Source organism: Cebus imitator, unplaced genomic scaffold (genome assembly GCF_001604975.1).
Source record: "Cebus imitator isolate Cc_AM_T3 unplaced genomic scaffold, Cebus_imitator-1.0 Scaffold1035, whole genome shotgun sequence".
NCBI classification, from domain to species: Eukaryota; Metazoa; Chordata; class Mammalia; order Primates; family Cebidae; genus Cebus; species Cebus imitator.
The window spans coordinates 1-23,173 of NW_016108350.1; the positions used below are offsets into that span (position 1 = coordinate 1).

Here is a 23,173-nt window from a genome sequence, read left to right on the forward strand (position 1 = left end):
TGGGAAGCTGGGGAGAGATAGCAAGGGGAGAAATGCCAGATGTAGGTGATGGGGAGGAAGGCAGCAAATCACACTGCCACGTGTGTTCCTATGCAACAATTTTGCATGTTCTTCACATGTACGCCAAAACCTAAAATGCAATAAAATAAATAAATGGGAAAAAAAATAAAAATAAAAATAAAAAGAAAAAAAATGATCCGATAAACATTGTAAGAGTTAATAAGCAAACTCAGGCGTGGTTCCCTAATACCACACTTCAAAAAAAAACTTACAGAGAGAATAAAGGAATAACCTTCTTCAAAAAAAAAAAAAAAATCTAATTTTAGAAAAAAATTGCTGAAAAGGGAAGTTAATATTTTGTAGATCTTTTGGAAAGCTGATTTATTTCTAAGCTAAAAACACATGATCCTTAAGAGAAATGGCTGAGTCTGGGCCCAAAGCAGAAAGAGGGCAAAATGAGCCTGATCCTCTTTTTCTGTCAGAAGGTAAGAAACACTCAAAGACTAACAAAGACAGTTGAAAGAACAGAGGAGACAGGCTGAAGACTCCCGCGGCCGAATTTGAGACAGCACAGGCATCAGAAAGAATAATGATAGTGATAGAAAATAACACATGGAATAAAATGCAAGTGCATTAGTCAGCAGTGATACCGAAATAAAGGGGAGAAGTGAAAGCTCTTTGTTAAAAATGCCAGCTAACAAATGTAGGAGGAGTGACCGAGGAATAAAATCCATTTTAAGTCACCAGTGCCACAATTGACAGAGAATAATCATCAGGAGGCTAAAATCACAGAATGAAAGAAAACTGTATGAAGCTGTTTAATGTAGCATGATATTTAAATTATGAAAACATAAATTAGAAAAAACTAAAAATCATACCATAAGAGATGGTAAGTTAGAATACAGCAATAATAGGCCAGGCATAGTGGCTCACATCTGTAATCCCAGGACTTTGGGAGGCCAAGGCAGGAGGACTTGAGCTTGAGCTCAGGAGTTCTAGACCAACCTAGGCAACATAGTGAGACCTCTTCTCTAGATAACAATAAAAAAATTAGCCGGGAGTGGTTGAAAGGACACAGGAGACAGGCTGAAGGCTCCCACACTCCTGTAGTCCCAGCTACTTGGGGAACTGAAGCGGGAGGATCACTTGCGCCTGGGAGTTCAAGGTTGCAGTGAGCCAAGATCATGCTACTGCACTGCAGCCTGTGAGACAAAGTGAGACCTTATCGCAAAAACAAACAAACAAAAAGAATACACCAATAATAACAACATGATGACTACACAAAGACTGTATAGAAAAAGGAAATGCTCGGAATATAGAAATAAAACTATGTATTTTAACTGTAACTACATTAGAAGGGAGTATTCTTATAGACAAGGATGACTAGAAGGATATGCAAAAATGAAAACAGCTCATAACGCTCATTATAAAAGAGTGATCTTTCGGTGAACACTTCGTATCTGTCAGGCATTGTGCTAGGTGGTTTATGTACATTGCAACAAATTTTCAGAAAAATTTTACTGGGAGTCATAAATCAATACAACAAAACCAATGTTTTACAAACATCCATTATGTATAAAGGCACACAAATTCCCAACCTAGACTGAAAAATAATTTACATAAGCCACACATCAGTGGAAACCTACCCACAGGAGATAATAAAACATAATCTAAACAAAACTTTCAGAGACAAGGCACATGGCTTCTGGGCAGCCACAAACTCCCTGACTCTGCTCTAGCGTTTTGGCCACCAAAAGAAAGCCCAGTGGCCTCAGGTCTCTTAAAAACAAAAAGCAACCTATGGAAGATGGTGTGGCATTTGAGTAATATTTAGGGTCTTGAAAAATGCATCCTGTATTTTATTTCAAGAAAATACTCCCTTGTAATGTCAGGTATGTGAAGAGCCCTCAGAGATACATGCACACACAAAGAAAAACAAAACAATCTGGAATTAATCCCACCAAAATGTGTTCTGATGGCAGAACTACGCATCTTCTGTAATACATCCTTTTATTAAAAATAGAAAAAAAGCAGACTTACCCTTGATTATCTATATCCTCTGACCCAAGTGCCTTGGAATCAGAAAACAGCATCATTCGACTTGAAGCCATCTTGGCATCAATGGTGGAATGGGTGGAGATGAGACTCTGGACCAGCTCATGGGTGGACCCCACCTCATCCTGTCAACAGCACCAAGAAAGGGGACGTGAGGAAAGTATAAAGATCCTGGAGAGACACTGGTTTCACTCAGTTTCTCAAAATTACCTTAGACACATTTCCTGAGAACCTTTCTTAATGCCTCGAAAAGCAGAGAAGAAAATCTTTACAACAAAGCCTGAAATGGATCCCCATCTCCATTAAACTTTTCCAAAGTTCAGGGAGTATAAAAACCTAAAAACCTAGCTTAAAAAGCCTCAGTTCCAGTGCTACAACCACAATGCTAGCTTTTCTAACATTTTTAAATAACCCTGATTTTAACCCAATACAATTCAACTTCAGAACCAAGAAATAAACATTTGAAGCCCACTTTAAAACACAAAGGAGATCACTGGGAATGAGAAAAAGAAAAAGACCAATGAGAGCTGGAAAGCACATTGATTTTGTAGAAACGAGGATGGGCCATGCAGGCACCACTGGCAGCAGTGCCCACACTGGGGCCATGGATCAAGGAGGCATGGACAGGACTCTTCTTGGTATAATGAAAAAAAAGTTTTCTTTTTATTCTATATATTTACAATATGCATTTAGACCTTTATTATAAGTACAAGAGAAAAGTCTTCAAGAAATAAAAGCTGAGTACATTACTTTTGTGGTTAAAAAATAGATTAGGAAAGAAGAATGAGAGTTCAGAACAATGACTTGTGTCTCACCGATGCCTGAAAACCGTGGCTGCCACCAAGGTCAACATATACAGCGTCTTTGTCATACAGCACACCCCCAACTCCAGAAAGAGGCGCATAAACCAGCTTCTCCTTCTCATTTAAACAGCGCTTCTTCTGTTGTTCAGGAAGAGCACAAGGGTCTGGGAGGAAACTGACGTCACTCACGGTGAAATCTCCTACACCTAGAAGACAGGACCCTTTTAAAAAGCCAGCTTCAGCTGACAAGAAGTCAGTAAGTACCTATTGTTCACTGTGGGGGTAAAAATAATCCACAGTCCAAGGGCTTAAAGCACGACACTAAAGGGCATTGTGGCACACTGGAATAGTGCCCCTCTCACTACAAGACAAGAAGTCAGAGGAGAGGATTCGATAACACCATTGCAGGCCTATACATAGCTGGGTTTAAAACCTCCAGCAAGGCCATCTTCCCTTGTTTGGTCATTTTTCAGTTTTCCTGAGAAACGAAGCAATCTCGAGAATCCTATGTGTAATTCTAGCATGTTCTAACAACAAGACAATACCTGGCATGTGAATCTGGCTTTTATTTTTCAAGTGTGCTCCTCTTAAATAACCATAAAGAGACACTTTCCGGTCACATTTGATGTTTGTTCGGATATCGTCTGGGTTTGTCAAATCTTCCATCCTAGAAAAATAAACTCAGCCATACAGCAGAAATGAATGCCAGAACTTCCTATCCCTCCTTTCATGTGTCAGTGACTCATCACACTCTTGTCTGGTAAGCACGTTGTTTAGAAAACTAGAAAATGCAGAAATAAGGAAGCACTGTTCACCATCCACCAGAGGAAAAGGGACAGACACACAACTGTGTCTCTAGGCTGAAAGTGACATTCATTCCATGAGAAACCAGACAGGGAGATGACGTCCACCTGGGGTCAGGGAAGAGTGAAGAACATATTCAGAAAATCCCTTTCTGAAAGACGGTGAGCCTGTACTATGGGATTTTTACTGTGATATGGATTCTGGCAGGTGAAAAAAGGGTATTCCAGGCTGAGAAAACCACGTGAGGAAGGGCACAAAGGAAGGAAACTGAAGGCAAACACGAAGAACTCAAAGCACATGGGTACAAGGCAGCATCACTGAAAACTGAGGCTGAACGTAGGATGGGGTCATATCCTACAGCCTTAAATGCTTCCAAATCCACCCATTTTCCTAAACATCTCGTAATTAATTTACTCCCAAAGGCACAGCATCTTGGAGCAATAAGTAAGTAGACATTTTCCATCAACTACACTTCTACCCCTACTATTCAAATTGGCACAAAATAAATCCTATCACTGTTCTTTTCTTTTTCTAGCCTTTTTAACTTTGAAATATATGGCCCAGGAAGAAAAAGTTTACAATCACTTTTTACCTGTCTGCCAGGATATAAGCGTGAGAAGTTTGCCATGTGAGAGGCCTAAACTTCATAACTGTAATAAAACGGCCCAGGTTGTGGATTTCTTGGTTTTGATATTCTCCATGCACCATTCCAGAAAGGTAGAACAGCTTTGCACCCTAAACATTAAAGGAAAATTAAAACTTAAATTTCAATTAAATTCTCATTAATACTGCTGCAAAATAAAAACTCTAAACAAGAAGCAATTGTAAGAAGGGAAACTTCCAGCAAACCACTGTCCTGAGGCTTCCAGAGCCTTGCTGGCTTCTTTCAGGACTTATTAGAACCCCACAGAGGCAGACTGCTCTGCAGCTGAGCAGAGGTGTCTAAGAATGGTGAGGAGAAGGAGGTGAGGCCTCTGAACACAGAAATGGTTCTGTGGCCAATGAACCACAGCAGTATGCAAAGGAAGGGGCAGTGCCTGGTCCTATAACTCCAAGAAACTCCTGATATACTCTATTTAAAGTCTCGATCCCAAAACAGCCAGACACTGCCTGGTGCAGCAGGTACAAGGGACCAGTGAGATACACCAAGAGGCTCAGAATAAGCAGTCTCTTGAGGGAAATCTTCCAGAGACTGTGAAAACACACACACACACACACACACACACACACACACACAAAGAAAATTCAGGAGGTGAATGCTATAGAGATGTTTACTAATGTCTCTTCAGTCTTTTTTTTTTTTTTAAGATGGAATCTCACTCTGTCACCCAGGCTGGAATGCAATGGCACGATCTCAGCTCACTGCACCCTCTGCCTCCCAGGTTCAAGCAATTCTTATGTCTCAGCCTCACAAGCAGCTGGAATTGCAGGCGCATGCCACCACACTGGCTAATTTTTGCATTTTTATTAGATAGGTTTGGCCATGTTGCCCTGAGTACGAAACTCCTGGCCTCAAGTGATCCGCCCGCCTCTGTCTCCCAAAGTGCTGTTATTATAGGCATGAGCCACTGCACCTGGTCTCTTCAGTCTATTTTAAAAGGATTATACTGTTAGTATTCAACAATTATTTCTCTTCCTACCGGGTAAACTTCTGTCCAGAACCTGTGTTTTAATCGCTTCTTTGTCTTCTTCAGTTGTTTATTATGCTTGAAGGAGTCGAGGTGGGTGAGAACTCCCATAATTTTAGGAAAGCCGTGTACTTGACAGATGTTTAGAAACTCAAACGTTTCCATTTCAAACCCAAAGCTGGCATCTATAAGCATCAGTACCTAAAAGCAGAACACATCATTTCTCAAAGAGACTACCAAAACAGACCACCTACACTAGGGGTTGGCAACTGGCCCACGGGCCAAATCCAGCCCAACTCCTGTTTTTGTAACTAAACTTTAATTGGGACACAGCCACGTAATTCATTTGCATATTGTCTATGGCTGCCTGTGCACTACAAATGCAGAGCTAAGTAGCTGCAAGAGATATGATCCACAAAGCCAAAAATATTTACTATCTGGCCCTTGACAGAAAAGTCCCAATCCAGACTAAATCAAATGACTAACAGGCATCACCCTATTAGTGAGAAACCACCACCCTCTGTCTCGCTCTAAAAGGCAACCATAAGACAATGGCCACTAGGATACAAACTTTCATTTTAAGAATTTTAATGTATGAGAAGTACTCAGAAAAGGCTGGGTCTAACATGGACCTTACCTAAGAAATCCTAATTGAAAGAAGTGAAGTTTTCTGCAAGGTATTTTTAAGCCAAATAACAGGTCTCTTGACACTCAAAGAATGGGAACAAAATGGTAATCAATAAAATATTAAATATGTCTTAATCTCCTCATAGAAAAAAAAAATCTGTTTTTTGCTGGGAAGTATGCAGTGGAAACATTTATTTTATATGTTGATTTGTATAACTCAATTGCTCAGAATTTTTTTTTTTTGAATTAAGTCAAAAATAGTACAATTACGATGAATCATAGTCTACAAGAAAATTTAAGCAGGTAAGATCAATTTTTAAAATTTAAGACACTTCAAAGATGCAAAATAATTTCAGAATTGATTCCTGGAAACTTCTAGTTTTAATATTAAAGACACTTCTGTTCTTATCTTTCCTTAGATAACTAAAAATAACAAAAAAATGGAAACAGAAATGCCCATCTTTGATTAAACTGAGAAACATTCAAAATCTGAAACTACAGAATATATGAAGCTGGGCTTGTGAGAAAGCACAGCTGCCACTGCAGACTGAAGCAGCAAGCAGAGTCCTCCAGCAACACTGGACCAGCTCAAAGGACAGGTTGAATATCTTCACACCACATCTGATGCCACAGAGTGCCAAGGGGCAAGCAGCTGGTTGTAGGGTCAGGAAGAACAGGGGGCAAACAGTATCTCAGCTGCCAATCTTTGTCATCTAAGCCAGTGTTACTTCCCTAATCCACACACACATGTACAAACCTAAATTTACATATTGTGTGTGCCTCTGCATACTCAGGAGGCTTTGACAACCCAGAGCAGAGTAAGCAACATAAGGTAGGCTAAATAAATTATGGTGTATCCATAGAATGGATTAAAAAGGAGACAGAACTACAATACTTACTGATTATACCTCCAAGATATATTACATGAGAAAAGCAAAGCACAGAACAGTGTGTCAAATAAGCTACCATTTGTATTTTTAAAGGGTGGTGTGTGTGTTTATATGCATCTGGAAGGATACTGCTCTGCAGGGATCTGAGAGACCGGCAGTTAGAGCAGGGAAAAAGAAAATGTGCATTGTGTGTATCCTGCATTACAGTTAGAGTACTTTACCATGTCTGTGTTCCTTTTGAAAATCTTAAAAAGGTTTACATAATAGGCATCTGCCTCAATGATGGTTAAGAGGCTGGGAAGAGTAGCAGGGAGGGAGGGACAAAGAGGGAAAGGTTAACAGGTAAAAAAAAAAATACACTTCAATAAAATAAATTCTAGTGTCCAACAGCACAATAGGATGGCTATAATTTTAATTTAGAATAACTAAAAGAATGAAATTGAAATGTTCCTAACACAAAGAAATGATAAATGTTTGAGGTGATAGATATCCTAATTACCCTGATTTGATCATCAAACATTGTACGCTTCTAACAAAATACCACATGTACCCCATAAATATGTATAACTATTATGTATTCATAATAATTAAAAATAAAAATGTAATGGCATCTCTCAATAAGTATGTCTTCAAAATTAGAAACTTGCTACATTTTAAATAAAAGAGAAACAAATGACTTCTTTGAACTATCCCAATCATTTCAAGTATACAAGATTTAACAAGCTTATACTACATTAATAACAACACTTATTTTTATTAACAGCAGCATTACATGTTCAAAATTTGAATGTTATTTGGCTTCCTGACATTACAATGACACAACTTTAAAATCTGTATTACTTTTTACTTTGTAATTTAGGAGTTTCCTGTACCAAAGTATAAAATATGTAGCTCTTTGTCACCACACCAAACAGCTGTCTAGAAAAAACTAAATAAAAATGAAAAAACCAAGGTATCTGTCACCCACACTTCCTAATCAATATTTTTTTTTTTTTTTACTAATTTGTATTTTATTTTTGTCAATTTAAAAGATAGTTAATAGAATATCAGAAAATAGTGAACCTTACCATTTCCATAAATGCAAACGCGTGTACGTTTTCTATACACTGAGTACTGTCTAGATTTTCAATTGATAAACTCTGACCACTTCTTGAGGGCAATTCATGTACTTACTTATCATTACTATTAAGGAGGAAGGTTCCGGAACCATCGGGAACAAGGGTCCCACCTTCACACAAGGTACGTAACTGCTGGGAGCCTCTATTTCATCTTATGGAAACAACAGATAATACTGACTCACCTCAAGGGTGTATCAAGGGTTTATGTAAGCTAAATTTGTAGGAAGCAGTTAGCATAGTGCCAGGAATGGTCCAGGAAGAAACGGTACTTACTACGATATATTTGAATGTATGCACACATATACATATGTTCATTATATAACTCATTAACTTGCATGTGTATATGTATATATACACACACGTGTATATATATACACACACGTAAGTTAATGAGTTCTTATTAGCTGTGTTCATTAAAGGTTTTTCTCCATCTTGTGATTTGCTTTTAGATTATGGAATATATTTTATTGTGCACATTCCATTTTTATTATTAATATAACAACATTTATTATTATCATCAATTCAATCACATGTACTGTATCCCTCATGAAGACCATGTTTCCTTTAATAATCATAAAACTTTCTTCCCTTCATCATGGTGTAAATAACCCACCACAATGCTGTAAGTCTCCATCAGCACCCCAGGCTGCCCTTGCTGACTTACCAGATCTGCTACTTTAGCCAGATCAATCATCATGTTAATGTCACATCCACATTCAATAATGGTGAGTCTGCGCTTTTTACCTATAAGTGAAAAGATAAAAAGTTTACTTTAAAAAGACTCTGAAAAAACTCTAAGCATCAACTCTAATTTTCATGTTTTAATTGTGTCCAGTAAAACGCCGTATATGTTTACAGGAGTATACTAGAAGTTCATTTTTATAGGCAAAAACTGGTAACATAAAATAAATTTCATCTTGTTTTTCTTGCTGTGTTCTAAACTGAAATAATATCAGAAGTCTACCCAGATGAATAAAAGTGCTCATACAGAGAAAATCCTGACTGGACAGGCTCCATGATAACCACAATCCTGCTGTTCAGCTGCAGGCCAATGTCTTCACCTCTATCAAAACTTCCCGTATTCCCACCATAGCTAAAAACATCCTCAAACATAATGCAACAGAATATTCATAACAATAATTATTTCTAAATTAAGGTAAAAAGAAAATGATCAAGAAAATATGGGTTGGGCACACTGGCTCACGCCTTAAGTCCCAAAACCTTGGGGGGCCGATGCAGGCAGATCCCTTGAGCCCAGGAGTTTTGAGACCAGCCTGGGTCACATGGGGAAACCCCATCTCTACAGGGAAAGAAAAAAAAAAAAAAGGAAAAATTAGCCAGGCATGGTGGCATACACTACTCAGAAGGCTAAGGTAGGGGGATTGCTTGAGCCTAGGAAGTTGAGGCTGCAGTGAGCTGTAATCACCCTACTGCACTCCAGCCTGTGCCACAGAGTAAGACTCTGTCTCAAAAAAAGAGAAAGAAAATATGGATGCTCCAAAGATAAAAAAAAAAAAAAAGCCTCAATCCAACTATATTATTGCAATAACAAAAGGTTTCAGACTGTACATTGCCATTCTACCACTGGAAGCTTGTTTCATTTTCCCTCAAACTTGGAAAGGTCACCATCTCCCAAAGCAGACAAATTATCACAGGAAAAAGAGAAAACTCACTTCCACCAGAATGTGGCTTCATAAGGGCAAGCATGTGCGCCTGGCACATAGGAAGTGTGTGCTATCCGTTAAATGATGTGTTCACGAGGTGACCAGGCCTCCTAGGCCCTTCCAAGAAACATACTTGGCAAAGCCATTGGGCAGTCACAATAAGACATGTATCACATCCCTATTTCTGAGAACTTACCCTTTTCTGAAGCTATAGCCAACTTAGTAAAAGCATAAGAGAGGTTAACATGATATGACAATCTTTAATATGTTCCACTCAAGGAAACAACAAACACATGCATGTCCCTCAGATGACACCAGCCACGCCAACTGTGTCTGTGGCAGCATCTCTTACCTGACACGACTGTCACCGGGCCTCTGATCTCCGTCAACTTCTGCCGGGTGAAGTTCCGAATGAGGCATTGTATCAAAGTGCTTTTTCCAACTTTTGGAGGCCCCATCACGACCACCACGATTGGCGGGGGCTCTAGTGGAGTTCGATCAACCACTGGAATATGATGCTTTTTTGTCTTCAAATCCTGAGTTCTATTCACGAAAACAAAAAATAGTAAACTCATTTTCAAAATGGAGTAAAAGGTATCAATCTTATAAGCAGGCTTTTTTTTAGTATACTTATAGAGAGTACTTTAGTATTTTAGAGAGTACAACAGACAATATATAAATATATTAACTTGTTAATTATTGGCTTGTTAATTTCTGGCCCCCATCCAATAATTGCTATTCGATAACGTGTAACAAGATGACTTCAACAGTATATAGAGTTGAAAATTAAACACCCCTTAAATCTGACTGGGTTTTATGAGTGACTTTAATGGTAAAAGGTAACTACTGAGGCAGTGCATCATAACAGATAACAGCAGAAGCTCTAGAGTTAAATTTGGCTCTCCTAAATAGAAGAGTAAATAGGTAAAAACTGGTTATATGATTGGAGGTAACTTGTTTTCTTGACCTCAGTTTTCTTATCCCCAAAACGAGGGCAGCCTTACTCTGGTAAGGCTGCTGTAAACATTTAGTTGAAAAATGTTTAAAGTACATTGCTAGGCATATCACAAGGACTCACTAAACAGAGCTATGTTAGTATTAAATACAGTAATTTTTGTATTTTATATTACAGCTATGTAAAACATATCCAGAGGGAAAAAGCACATTTATCACGACAGAAACAGTTTAAAGTTTAGGAACAAACAAATTCTATGAATTCCTTTATCTTGGGCAAGAAAAACCAACCAGTGTGCAGATGCTGAAGGCAAGACAGCTTGTATGGGAAAGATTTCTCATGTTTTAGTGAAAGCCACCCAGCATGCATCTCCATGTCCTCTGGAGCTGGACTAGACTCGTGAATCCAAATGTCACCTGTGAGAGGCTCCTACTATTTAAAAAGCATCAACGGAAGAACCACCAGACCGTAGCCAAACATACCTGTGAAAGGATCGAGCCATCCGCACAGCAGACTGAACTGCAAAGGCTTTGGGATTTCTCTTCCGGGCATCTTCTTCGTCTCCTAGCTGGAGATCCTGCAGATGCCGATTCTTTTTCTTTTGAGCTTTGGGCCCACTGTTTTTCTTTCTGTGTTTCTTCTGGTCCTTAGCCTCCATAGTGGCTATTTACCAATAACAAGTAACTCTAACCTACAAGGAAGAAGGTTGGGGTAAGGATGTGGGAGAAGCAGTTTACAATCCAGGCAATACCCAGGGAAAAAACAGTAAATTTCATTTATTTCTTTAAGAAGAGATGATGTATTTGCTCACTGAACAAGGGTAGAGACTGCTTAACCATCCCTAACTTCATTTCTGTTATGCTATAAATTAGATGAGTTACCTCTGGTAAGGTTACATTTTACAGTTAAGTTACTTTTTAATCATCTTAAGTGTCAATATCAAAAGTATTTATTTATGCAAGGATGGAAATATTCTATATCTGTACTTTTCAGCCATTTAGCCATTTGCCACATGTGGTTACTTAAAATGTACTTAGGGAAACCGAAAAAATGAATTTTTAATTGATTCCACTCTATAAATGGTCACATGTGGCTACTATACTGGACAGCTCAGACTTAGACATCAATGGGACTAATGAAGTGATTTCCTAACTTAAACTAAAACTTAAATTTCAATAAAAAATGTAAAAACTTTTTTTTTTTTTGAGGCAGAGTTTTGCTCTTGTCACCCAGGCTGGAGTGCAGTGGTAAAATCTTGGCTCACTGCAACCTCCGTCACCCAGGTTCAAAGCGATTCTCCTGCCTCAGCCTCCCAAGAAGCTGGGATTACAGGCATGCACCACCACACCCCGCTAATTTTGTATTTTTAATAGACACGGGGTTTCACCATGTTGGCCAGGCTGGTTTTGAACTCCCAACCTCAGGTGATCCACCTGCCTTGGCTCTCAAAGTCCTGAGATTACAGGTGTGAGCCACTGCACCAGGCCTAAAAACGTTTTTATGAACCTCCAATATGATCGTAGTATTACTTTTAGTACCTGTTGACTCTGTAAAACTTCTAAATTACAACTCATCTACATACATTTGAAAAACAGCAGTTATCTGTACGTGTGAGAAATGACTGGTTCTAGATGATGCCTGGAGACTCCATGGACTTACAGAGACCCTTCCAGTGATTTCTGAGCTACCTGGCAATCTGTGGCAATAAACTGGCAATCACTGAATTAGTGAGCTTTTAGGAAATCGGGGTACATAAAATCTGACAGCTTGTTTTTAAAAAGGTGGGGCAGGGTGCCATTTCATTCAATTAAGGTACTGTATTAATTTCGTTTAATAAATATTTGTGTCTGTCTATGATGTGCTAGGCACTGTGCCAGTAAATGGGTACAGCTATGATCTGATTTGCAGAGGGAAATCCAAACTAGTATCTTCCATGCCATACAATGAGGAATACATAGGAAGACTGCCCTGGAGCATGAAGGTGAGTCAGTGGCTTCCCACAGGCACAAACACCAGTGTGGAAAAAGTAAGTTTTTGTTTTGTTTTGTTTTTAAGACAAGTCTCGCTCTGTCGCCAGGTTGGAGTGCAGTGGCGCCACTGCAACCTATGCCTCCCGGGTTCAAGAAATGTTCCTGCCTCCGCCTCCGGAGTAGCTGCGACTACAGGTACGCGCCACCACGCCCCGCTGATTTTTTTTCTTTTTTATTGGAGACGGGTTTCACCAAGTTGGCCAGGATGGTCTCGATCTGTTGACCTCGCGATCCGCACATCCCGGCCTTTCACTGGGATTACTGACGTGAGCCACCCCGCCTGGCCCATTAAGTCTTTATATATCAACAGAAATTCAAGGAGCGCTGGTCGAAAGTTAGGAGAGCTGGCACTAGGTGCGCTTTGAAACTGAACAGCAGCTGTGTGATTTCAGAGACTACGTTTCTTCTCTATTTTAGTTCCGAACTTGTAATGTTTTTCTCTCCATGTCTTTCTTCTTGGTGGGAAAAGCACAACTGGGGTCAACAGATCCGGCTCAGGTCTAAGTCGCCTGCCAGGACCCCATCTCCGGGAAACGATGTCTCTCTGCTACCTTCCCTCCCCGTCCCGTCACTCTTCCAACGACCACAGCACGCGTCCCATAGATGCGAAATATGCCGATTCTCCGGAGCAAAGATGACCCGGAGGACCGGGGAACGACCTTCCCACCTGCACGACTGGCGAGCCTCCCAGTGCCCAAGACCCAGGGACCTTACCGCCACCTACCACAGCCAGGCACTGAATCGGAACACAAATCGCAACTCCTCAAGTCCGCATGGAAGCCACCGGAAACGGAAATTCACCATCGCGCTGACTCGCCGGAGGGAAACAAGAAGGCAGAAAAAAGAAACCTGCCGGGGGACGACTTTCAGTGGAGAGCCGGAAGAACGAGTCATGAATAGCTGAGTGTACGCGCAGGCGCCGTTCACGCAGTGCGGTCCGAAGGGTCCGCCTCGCTTCTGATTCTGCCCCTCCCGCCCTCGGAATCAGCGGCCTCAACTCCCGCAGTGGTACTCCCCAGCAGCGTGCACCGCGCTCACAGGAGTCCTCCCGGAAGGCCAGGGCGGCTGTGCGACCTGGCGCCGGTAACTTGGTGTGTTACACAAGCCGGAAGGAGACACATTTGGTCCTGGCCTCCGCGGGGTCACCGTGCCGGGGAGGAATGGACTATCGCTCGATTGAGAGTCCACTTCCTCCTCTTTAAAGATGACAGATGAGGGACATCTCGCGTTCCGGGGTGCCCTAAAGCCCTCTTTTGGCCGGGTGCGGTTGCTCACGCCTGTAATCCCAGCACTTTGGGAGACCGAGGCGGGAGGTTCGCCTGAGCCTAGGAGTTCAAGACCCGCCTGGGCAACATAGGGAGACCCCTTCTCGCGGTTGAGGGGCGGGGGGAGGGGGAAATTAGCCGGCGTCGTGGCGGGCGCCTGTAGTCCCAGCTACTCGAGGCTGAGGCGGGAGGATCGCTTGAGCCCTGGAGGCGGAGGTTGCAAGTGAGCTGAGATTGAGCCACTGCACTCCAGCCTGGGCGGGAGAGCGAGATACTATTTCAAAGAAAAATAAATAAAATAAGGCCCTCTTTTGCCAGGACCAACAGACTCTGAGGACAGGGACAAACTGACCCAGCCTAAACTGCCTTACCTTCAGTGCTCCTGGGAAGGGGGCTTCCTCGGAGGGAACGCAGCATGTGGCCATTTTCTTCCTGCACAGCTTTGCCTTCCCAGGGCTCCGTCCATTCCCATCTGAGGAAATGCCTTGGAGTCCATCTAACCTCCAGCCCAGCTACTTGGGATGCCTACAGAGCATACATTGTCAGAGGATGCATCTTCCTCTAATCTTGGTGGGTTTCTTTTTAATATGATCCCACCGGTATACTCAAGGCTCAATTCTACACCAAAAAACCAGGCCACTCCTGTCACGGAGAGCCCTAGGCTTCAGGTCCTCTTACAGGGACCTTGTTCTCAAAACCCCCAGGCATTCACTCTGCATACACTATATACTGAGTGTTGGACTAGGGAGGCTACCCACATGGTGCAAACTTCCCTTATCCCTGAAGAGCTTAGGATATTGTAACTTCTTCACACTAGGCCTCCTACTTCTTGGAGATTTCAGTATCCGGGAAGATAATCATTCTAACACCCTTTTGGTCTCACAAAGCCCACTCTTGTCCTCTGCCCTACCTCAGCTTCCCCCTCCCTCCATGATCAGACCTTAGACCTTGTCAGGTCCAAAGACTGCAACCCCCACAGTATCCCACTCTGACCACCGCCTCCTAGCTATTCAGGTTATTCCGTACACTGCCCTGAAACAAAACTCCTGCAACCTTACCAGCAACTCCAATCCACATCTTACTACTTGTTCACTGTTTATTCCTTCCTTAATTACTTTTCCCTCTCTAGTGAGCCAGCTTAAACTCCGTGGCCAATCATTCTCATTAGTCCCTTGAACATCTCAATTCACCCACCTCCCTGTCACCTCCTATCTGCTTGGTAAGATGGAAGCCCTGGATAAACCCGGCTCTCCATGCATTCCATGCCACAACCATACAACTAAACATGGCTGGAGGAAAACAGGACCGTGCCAGCAGTCTTCACTTTAATCATACTTTGCCTGTTCTATTCCATCTCTCGTTCTTCCAAGTGAGTATTTCGCACTTCCTCCTCTCTGTTCAATCTTTCCCACTGCCTCCCATTTCCTTGCCTCCTGCTTTGCTAAGAGAATAGAAGTGGTAAAAGTCTTCCACAAACTCCCACGTCCATCTCCACCCATCTGCCTCCTACTGCCTGCCTGTGACTGTGGATGAACCACTGCAGTGTCTACCCAAAGAATGCTGGACTGGACTGCTGAATTCCATCATCTCTTACTGCTCCAGCATGTCACTCCAGCCATCCTATCCTCTCTCCACCGTCATTACTATTTCCCTTTCTTCTGGTCTCTTCTCATCATCACACAACATGCAGCTATTCCTCTCATCTTCAAAACAAGCAAATTAGTCTTGACCATATTTCCTATACCAGGACCCGCACCTTTTCTCCACTCCCCTTTGTGGCAAAACTTCACAAAAGAATGGTCAATACATACTCTGGCCCCACTCCTCCTGTTCTCTCTTTGATTCGCTTGTCTCACAGTACTCCACCTGCAGCTCTGAATGTTCTTTCTCAGCTGCCTTTGCTGGTTCCCCTGCTCTTACCTGACCTATTTAAATTAGAGCGAGGCCATAGGTTCAGCCTTCAGTTTTCCTTTTCTTCTGTGTCTATACTTAGTCCCTGAATGACCTCATTCTGTCTCAGTTTTACATGCCATCTGTACCAGTTATTCATGTGCTATAGGTCTGTCCCCGCCCAAATTTTGTGTCGAATTGTAATCCCCAATATTGGAGGTGGGGCCTGGTAGGAGGTGATTGGATCATGGGAGCAGAGTGTTCATGAACGGTTTAGCACCATTCCTCTAGTGCTGTCATCATGATAGAGTTCTCACAGGATCTGGTTTTTTAAAAGTGTGTAGCACCTCCCTGCGTGCTCTCTTCCTCCTGCTCCAGCCATGTAAGACATAGGGGTCAATGAGTTGCAGTTTCTTCTGCCTCCAATCTAGAAAGCCTGATGGAATGATCAAGGTGTCCTGGAAAGATTTGGAGTTCGAAGAGACAATCCCCTTCAGGAACTCAAGGAGAATTTTGTGTGTTGTTTAAAGAGTAAGAAGCTGCTGGGTGTGGCAGCTCACACCTGTAATTTCTGTGCTTTGGGAGCTAGAGGCAGGAGGATCACTTGAGGGCAAGAATTTGAGACCAGTCTGGGCAACACAGTGAGACAACAAAAGCATGAAGACTCCTCTCTTTATCCCTGCTTGAGAGATGTAACTACAAGGCAGAAAGCTAGCTGTCAAGGGGGAGTCTTGCTCTTCATCAGGCAGAGGCAGGGGCTGCTTCCTGGGGCAGAGGTGTGGATGGTATTTCTGGCTCTGTAGTTCCTGATGAAGACATATGGGGGTGCCCAGGCTAACCTTTGGCAAAACTAGGAGCTGAACTCAGGAGTCCCTGATGCCAGCCTCTGGTGTGGTCCCTCTCTCCTCCCCCATGTGTCTCGCCCCCTAGCTCCCTACCCACCAGCTCCAGCTGGCTGGCAGAGGTTGTCTTGCTCCTCAGAAACCGGGATTTGTAAGTACTTATAGGAATGTGGAATAAATCAGTGGCTGATAGGCCTAGGGAGTGGCAGGCCCCTTCCTACAGGTCAGCAGCTTCACTCCCCTTTCACGCACCCCGTCCTGATTTGAGGGAGTCCAGGATGACAGAGGGAGTAGTCAAGCAAGATATGGGGTGGCAGCCTCCACAGGAGCTCAAAGGGTGCACTCGTCCGTCTGCCCCGGGCTCAGCTTCCACACTGAGAGTCACTCACATTTTTCCACCCTCACCACAGCTGATCTGTGTGCCCACACAGCCAAGGCCACACTGACCCAAAACACACACTCTTTCGACTCTCAGCACTTCACTGTCACACCCACTTGTGTGCACACATGCTTTCTAAATTCCACAGCCACGTGGATGCTCATAGGCTCACACACAGGTTTACACTCACAGATCCACTGGGGGCCCAGATCCTGGTCATTCCCCACAGGTCTTTATTTTTTTTTTGAGACAGAGTCTTACTGTGTTGCCAGGCTGGAGTACAGTGGCACGATCTCTGCTCACTGCAACCGCCGCCTCCCAGGTTCAAATGATTCTCCTGCCTCAGTCTCCCAAGTAGCTGGGATTACAGGCACGTGCCACACAACCAGCTAATGTTTGTATTTTTAGTAGAGACGGGTTTTCACCATGATGGCCAGGATGGTCTCAATCGCTTGACCTCATGATCCACCCTCCATGGCCTCCCAAAGTGCTGGGATTACAGGTGTTAGCCATCACACCCGGCCTCCCTACAGATCTTAATAAAGGTTCTGGGAGGGAAACTTGTTTCCGAAGACAGGTTGGGAGTGTGTGTGTCTGTGTGTCGGGGCAGGGGGGCGCAGTAGAATGTGAGTGTGAGAGTGCGTATATGTGTGTTAGTGTGTGTGAGTGTGTGTGTAAGGAGCAGGAGTGACTAGGTCCTGAGTTTAGGGAGTGGGGAAGAGAGATGGAGACAGGCGTGGACCAAGAACCTCTCAGCACTGACATCCTGGAAGGGAAGCCAGGCTGAAATAAGGGCAAGGCAAAGAAACAGACAACAACAAGGATCAAGCCAGAGCCAGGGGGACAGAGCCTGCCACCATAAGAAGCTGTCACATTGCTGCTTCGGTGGCCTGTGACAGCAGCACCATCTCCAGTTGGAGCCTCCCACCTCTGGATCTTGTCACTGTGACCTTGCTTTGCTACTTGGTCAGACAGGAGTGGTGACAGGCAGGGAAGATGGTGCCTAGGGCAGCTGGCCATGCCACTCCAGCCTAGCTGCCAATGCACCCATCACTGCCCATCTCATCACCTGGGGGGCCCAGATGAAACTAGTGATCAGCCTGACTGCCCTTGCCTCCTAATGTCACAGTGGAGGCTAGGGGAGCAACCGGCCTTCCTCCCCAAAAGGTGGGCAGGGTTAACCAGACCTTGCCTGGATCCCGGAAGCCTGTAGCTGAGCTTGGGGAGAACTGGCCAAGTCTCTGCTTCCAGGCACCCAGGAACTATTAGAGAGAGACAGGAACCAGCATATGAGACAGGCTTGAGGAGAAAGTTTAAGAAGACATGTTTTTGGCATAAACTGGGGACCCCTCTCTGCGCTCACTGAGCCGGTGGCCTGCATTGTGCTGGGCCTGCCCCTAGCTGTGCCCGCCTGGGACAGTGCCTAAGCAGTGGCTATCGCGCCTGGACATCCTGGGCCGGCTCCCACCCCACGCCCACCATCCTCGGTGGGGAGAGGTTCGCGCTGCTCCTCATCAATCTTGGGGGCTGCTGCAGCTGGGCTCGGATTCCTGGGACAGCCTCAAGGGGCAGCCTCGGGCTCCTGTACATCTGGGTCCCACCTGCCCCTTTTCCATGCTGCCTCCATTCAGCAAAAGGTCCCTGTTGGAATGCCCTCATCCATTCCAGTAAATACTGGTTTTTCTCCTTCTTGCTCTGCCCAGAGCTTCATCAAGTGGGCAGATGTGAGTCTCTTACAAAAGCTGGAGGCCTGGCCAGATGCAGTGGCTCACGCCTGTCATCCCAGCACTTTGGGAGGCCGAGGAAGGTGGATCACTTGAGGTATGGAGTTCGAAACCAGCCTGGCCAACATGGTGAAATCCTGTCTCTACTAAAACAAAGTAGCTAGGTATGCTTGTGTGCCTGTAATCCCAGCTACTTGAGAGGCTGAAGCATGATAATCGCTTGAACCTGAGAGGCAGAGGTTGCAGTGAGCTAAGATCACGCCACTGCACTCCAGCCTGGGCAACAAAGCGAGACTCTATCTAATAATAATGCTGGAAGCCTGAGCTGGCTTAAGCACAGGCAAATAAAATGGAACGGCGGGAAGTGGGCACCCAGAGACAGCCTGTCCAGCTTGGGAAACTTCGGGATGGGATCTCAGACCAGGCTGGGCCCAGAGCAGCTCGGCTGGGGACTGAGGACTCTCACTGGGTTACCATCCAGGCAGACCCTCCTGGAAAAAAGCCATCCCTATGCCCACCTGCCAGTGAGATTGCCCAGTCCCTGGGTGGCCTGGGCCACCTGACACATGGCCCTTCACAATCTATACAGCACCTGGACCTCCACTGTGAGGTGGCCCACGCAGGCTGGAACACCCATTTTACAGATGAGAAACCTGAGATTCAGACAGAAAAGGCAGCTCTCCTTTGCACACATAGGCAAGAAGTGGCAGGATAAGCCCAAAAGCCAGGGCTGAAGACCCTGGCCCAGCACTTTCCCTGTAGGACACTGTGAAGGCTCTCACCCCAGCTCAGGTCAGCTTCTGATGGATTGGGCACAGAATGCCAGTTACATAGAAGCCCAGAGCTGGAGTGCCGGGACTGAATTTTTTGAGTGCCTGTGCCAGATCTGGTACCCAGGGCTTCATCCAGTTGGTCTCTATAAAACCTCTCTCGAGCCTTAGGGCTGGGCGCAGTGGCTTATGCCTGTAATCCCAGCACTTTGGGAGGCTTAGGTGGGTGGATCCTTTGAGATCAGGAGTTCAAGACCAGCCTGGCCAACACAGTAAAACCCCGTCTCTACTAGAAAATACAAAAATTAGCCAGCCATGGTGGCAGACACCTGTAGTCTCGCTGCTCGGGAGGCTGAGGCAGGAGGATTACTTGAAACTGGGAGGCAGAGGTTGCAGTTAGCTGAGATTGCACCACTGCACTCAACCCTGGGCGACAGAGTGAGACAGAGTTTTGATGTTGTTACCCAGATTGAGTGCAGTGGCGCGATCTCGACTCACTACAACCTCGGTCTCCTGGGTTCAAGTTATACTCCTGCCTCAGCCTGCCTAGTAGCTGGGATTACAGGCATGTGCCACCATGCCCAGCTAATTTTGTATTTTTAGTAGAGGTGGGGTTTTACCATGTTGGTCAGGCTAGTCTCGAACTCCTGACCTCAGGTTATCCACATGCCTTGGCCTCCCAAAGTGCTGGGATTACAGGTGTGAGTCACCACGCTGGGCAAAAGAAGCCCTCTCTTTAGTCTTGTGTGGCTGTGCTATTTTGTAGGGAAATGGGTGCTAATATTCTCTTTCTGCAGATGAGGAAACTGAGACTCAGAGAAGCTAACACTTGTCCAAAGGCTGCAACTGCCCACAGCTGTCTGTTCTCGAAGCCTGTTATCTTTCCACTCTGAAGGTGTGGTCACACTGCCCTGTCACTGACCAGATACAAACCACCAGTGGGTGCCTCCTTGTACCAGGCTCATGGTAAGCACTGACAATCGATGTGGGCTCACACACAGCCTTTGTCCTTGAGAGGCTGAGCAGTGGATGCATCCAGAAACAGCCCAAGGCATGGGCTAGGCACAGTTCCCAGGGGGCCTGGAGAGAGAAGCTCTGGTTGCTGGGGGTGTGGGAGCCATCCAGGGCACCAATGAGCTGGGTCCACCAGAGCAGGAGGAACTCTGAAAGGCAGTACACAGCCCATCTTGGTCACAGTCATTGGGAGGCCAAGCTCCCTGAGTGATCAGGAGGCAGGGCCTGAGCTGAGAGAGGCTCTTGGGGTCAGGCGGCAGGACCCGGAGCCTCCAGCCAGAGCAGAGTAGTCATTTCAAAGGCATGTGGAACCTCCCTCGAGGCTTGGGCCCCCACATGGGCGCTGCAGCTTTGCCTTCCTTTTGGGGACTGGATGGAAGACCTGTGCTGCTAACTCCAGAGGCAATGACAGAGGCCACTGCTGGGCACGGTGAGAGGCCAGTATGTGCTCTGTCTTGGACTCCTACCCCACGAGTCTTTGGAAAACCAGAGACTGCCACCTTCTGGTCTTCATGGGTGGAACCAAGGTTGCATGCCAAGAGGACAGAGGGCAGTGGTTTCTTTGGCCACCGGAGTTCCATTCCCTCTGGGTCAGTTTTGGCTCCTAGGATCTGCCCTGTGAGCTCACAGAAAAGTATGGACTCCAGCAAGCTGCAGGCCAAGCTGCCCTGGCAGATTCCAGCTGAGATGGGGCCAACTGCTCCCCCTGGACGGTCCCTTCCACCAGGGTGCTGGTGGCCATTAGGTGAGAAAGCCCAGACACAAGCTGAGCTGGGAGTAAAGTTCCTTAGGACATGGATGCTGCAGTGAGTTATGACTGCACAATTGGACTGCAGCCAGGGTAATAGAGTGAGATCGCGTCGCTATAAACATTAAAAATAAATAAGTAGAAAAGCCCTAAATAAGTGTTCAGACAGGAGGAGGAAGATGGCGGCGGGGGCGAGGTGAAGTGTTGGCAGTGGAAAGGGGTTTGGGAGTGGGGGGGCGTGGGTCGCGAGGCGATGGCCAGCTCCTGCCGCAGGAATGGATAAAAAGACGTCACGCCGCGGAAGCGGGCGGGAGGGAGAGAGGGTGCCCGAGCGCCACAAGAGTATGACGCGGGTGTACGAGTTGGTGTGGCGGATGCTGCACGCGCTGCCCTGTCTGCACCGCACGTTCACCTCCCGGCTCCGCGTTCGGTTCAGCACCTGGAACTGCATTGGGCGGCGCTGCAGGCGCGCCGCCTCTGCCGCGGTCCTAGCGCCGCTGGGCTTCACGCTCCGCAAGACCCAAGCGATTGGCAGGAACCGCCGTTTCCACAGGCACCCGCGCGGGGGGCGGGGGGGGTCGTGCCTGGCCGCCGCCCACCACCGGCTGCGCTGGAGCGAGAACTGCCGTTCCCTGGAGAAGCTGCCTGTGCGCATGGGCCTGGTGTTCACTGAGGTGGAGCAGGAGCCCAGCTTCTCGGATATTGCAAGCCTCGTGGTGTGGTGCATGGCCGTGGGCATCTACTACATTCACGTCTACGACTACCAAGAGACAGGGTCTTGCTATGTTGCCCAGGCTAGCCTGTAATTTCTGGCCTCAAGTGTTCCTTCTGCCTTGGCCTCCCAAAGAGCTGGGATTACAGGCATTTTCAAAAGAAATAATTCCAGATTGATGGATGAAATTTTAAAACAACAGCAAGAACTTCTGGGCCTAGATTGTTCAAAATATTCACCAGAGTTCGCAAATAGTAATGACAAAGATGATCAAGTTTCAAATTGTCATTTGGCAGTGAAGGTGCTGTCCCCGACAGATGGAAAAGCAGATACTGTGAGAGCTGCTCAGGACTTTTGCCAGTTAGTAGCCTAGAAGCAAAAGAGACCCACAAATTTGGATGTAGATATGTTAGGCAGTTTACTTAGTTCAAATGGTTGTCCTGATGCTGATTTAGTATTGAAGTTTGGTCCTGTGGACAGCACATTAGGCTTTCTTCCCTGGCACATCAGATTGACTGAGATTGTCTCTTTGCCTTCCCACCTAAACATCAGTTATGAAGATATTTTCTCTGCCCTTCGTCAACATGCAGCCTGTGAACAGCGTCTGGGAAAGTAGTGGTCATAGGTTTCATAATTTGATTTTAGGCTTATAGAGGAAAGGACCCAAGTGACTCTGATGTTTACAAAGCACCTATGAAACCCTGTACACACCTAGTTCGTAATCCTCATAATTTATCAGCAAATACGAAAAGGTGTCTTACTTGAGATTGTGTGTGTGTGTGTGTGTGTGTGCATGTGCACACATGTGCACGTTTGTATGTGTGGAAATAAACTTATAAATGGGGACATATTGGAAAAGGAAATACATAAATCTACAACTTTGAGCAAATAGCCGCGATGTTTTAGGAACCGGAATGTGACACTTTAACGTCTTCAGCCTCATCTACTTCCTTGTTTTTGTGGGGAGAAGAGGGCCTGATAGAACTTTTCTGATTGTGTTTGATGGGAGGGGAATAATTTTTGTTCAGTCCTTCTTAGTGACCAAACTTTAATTTTTAAGAATAATATATTGACTTACTGAATTGAATCATTCTGAGTTTAAAGGAGCTCCAGAGGAATGGAGTTCTGTGTTGCTCATGTGTTAAGAGCTTGCTCACCTTCAGAGAGAGCAGAGGGAATACCTATCTTCAGATATCCATTCCTTTTCATCTCTTTATTATAGTCAAACAGTGTGACTTGAGACCGTTGCTCTGGT

The 23,173-nt window shown here is 45.1% G+C and overlaps 1 protein-coding gene and 1 pseudogene across 3 annotated transcripts; one reads left to right on the forward strand and one right to left on the reverse strand.

The window, feature by feature from the left end:
- Window positions 1-1,934: 1,934 nt before the first annotated feature.
- LOC108298672 (ribosome biogenesis protein BMS1 homolog) lies at window positions 1,935-13,400 on the reverse strand. 2 transcript variants are annotated; one of them, XM_017521281.2, is made up of 9 exons: window positions 13,299-13,400; window positions 11,027-11,235; window positions 9,942-10,132; window positions 8,590-8,669; window positions 5,303-5,491; window positions 4,255-4,397; window positions 3,404-3,525; window positions 2,871-3,064; window positions 1,935-2,180 (listed from the first exon to the last, which is right to left on the reverse strand). In XM_017521281.2, the coding sequence occupies exons 2-9, from the start codon at window positions 11,200-11,202 to the stop codon at window positions 2,037-2,039; spliced, it is 1,239 nt and encodes a 412-aa protein (XP_017376770.1). In that variant the 5' UTR covers window positions 11,203-11,235; window positions 13,299-13,400; the 3' UTR covers window positions 1,935-2,036. The 2 variants fall into 2 exon arrangements, with proteins under 2 accessions (XP_017376770.1, XP_017376771.1); XM_017521282.2 differs by having other exon boundaries at window positions 13,289-13,359.
- Window positions 13,401-21,550: 8,150 nt separating this feature from the next.
- LOC108298674 lies at window positions 21,551-22,661 on the forward strand (annotated as a pseudogene). Its single transcript, XR_001822648.2, has 2 exons — window positions 21,551-21,981; window positions 22,054-22,661. The product of XR_001822648.2 is annotated as a dehydrodolichyl diphosphate synthase complex subunit NUS1-like (transcript).
- The last annotated feature ends 512 nt before the right edge of the window (window positions 22,662-23,173 follow it).

Coding starts and splice junctions, on each gene's coding strand:
- LOC108298672 (XM_017521281.2), bottom strand. CDS start 11,202: ATGGAGGCTAAGGACCAGAAGAAACACAGAAAGAAAAACAGTGGGCCC. Junction 5,492..8,589: donor TGGCTAAAGTAGCAGATCTG/GTAAGTCAGCAA, acceptor TTCTGCTTTTAG/GTACTGATGCTTATAGATGC. Junction 4,398..5,302: donor TCTGGACAGAAGTTTACCCG/GTAGGAAGAGAA, acceptor TTTAATGTTTAG/GGTGCAAAGCTGTTCTACCT.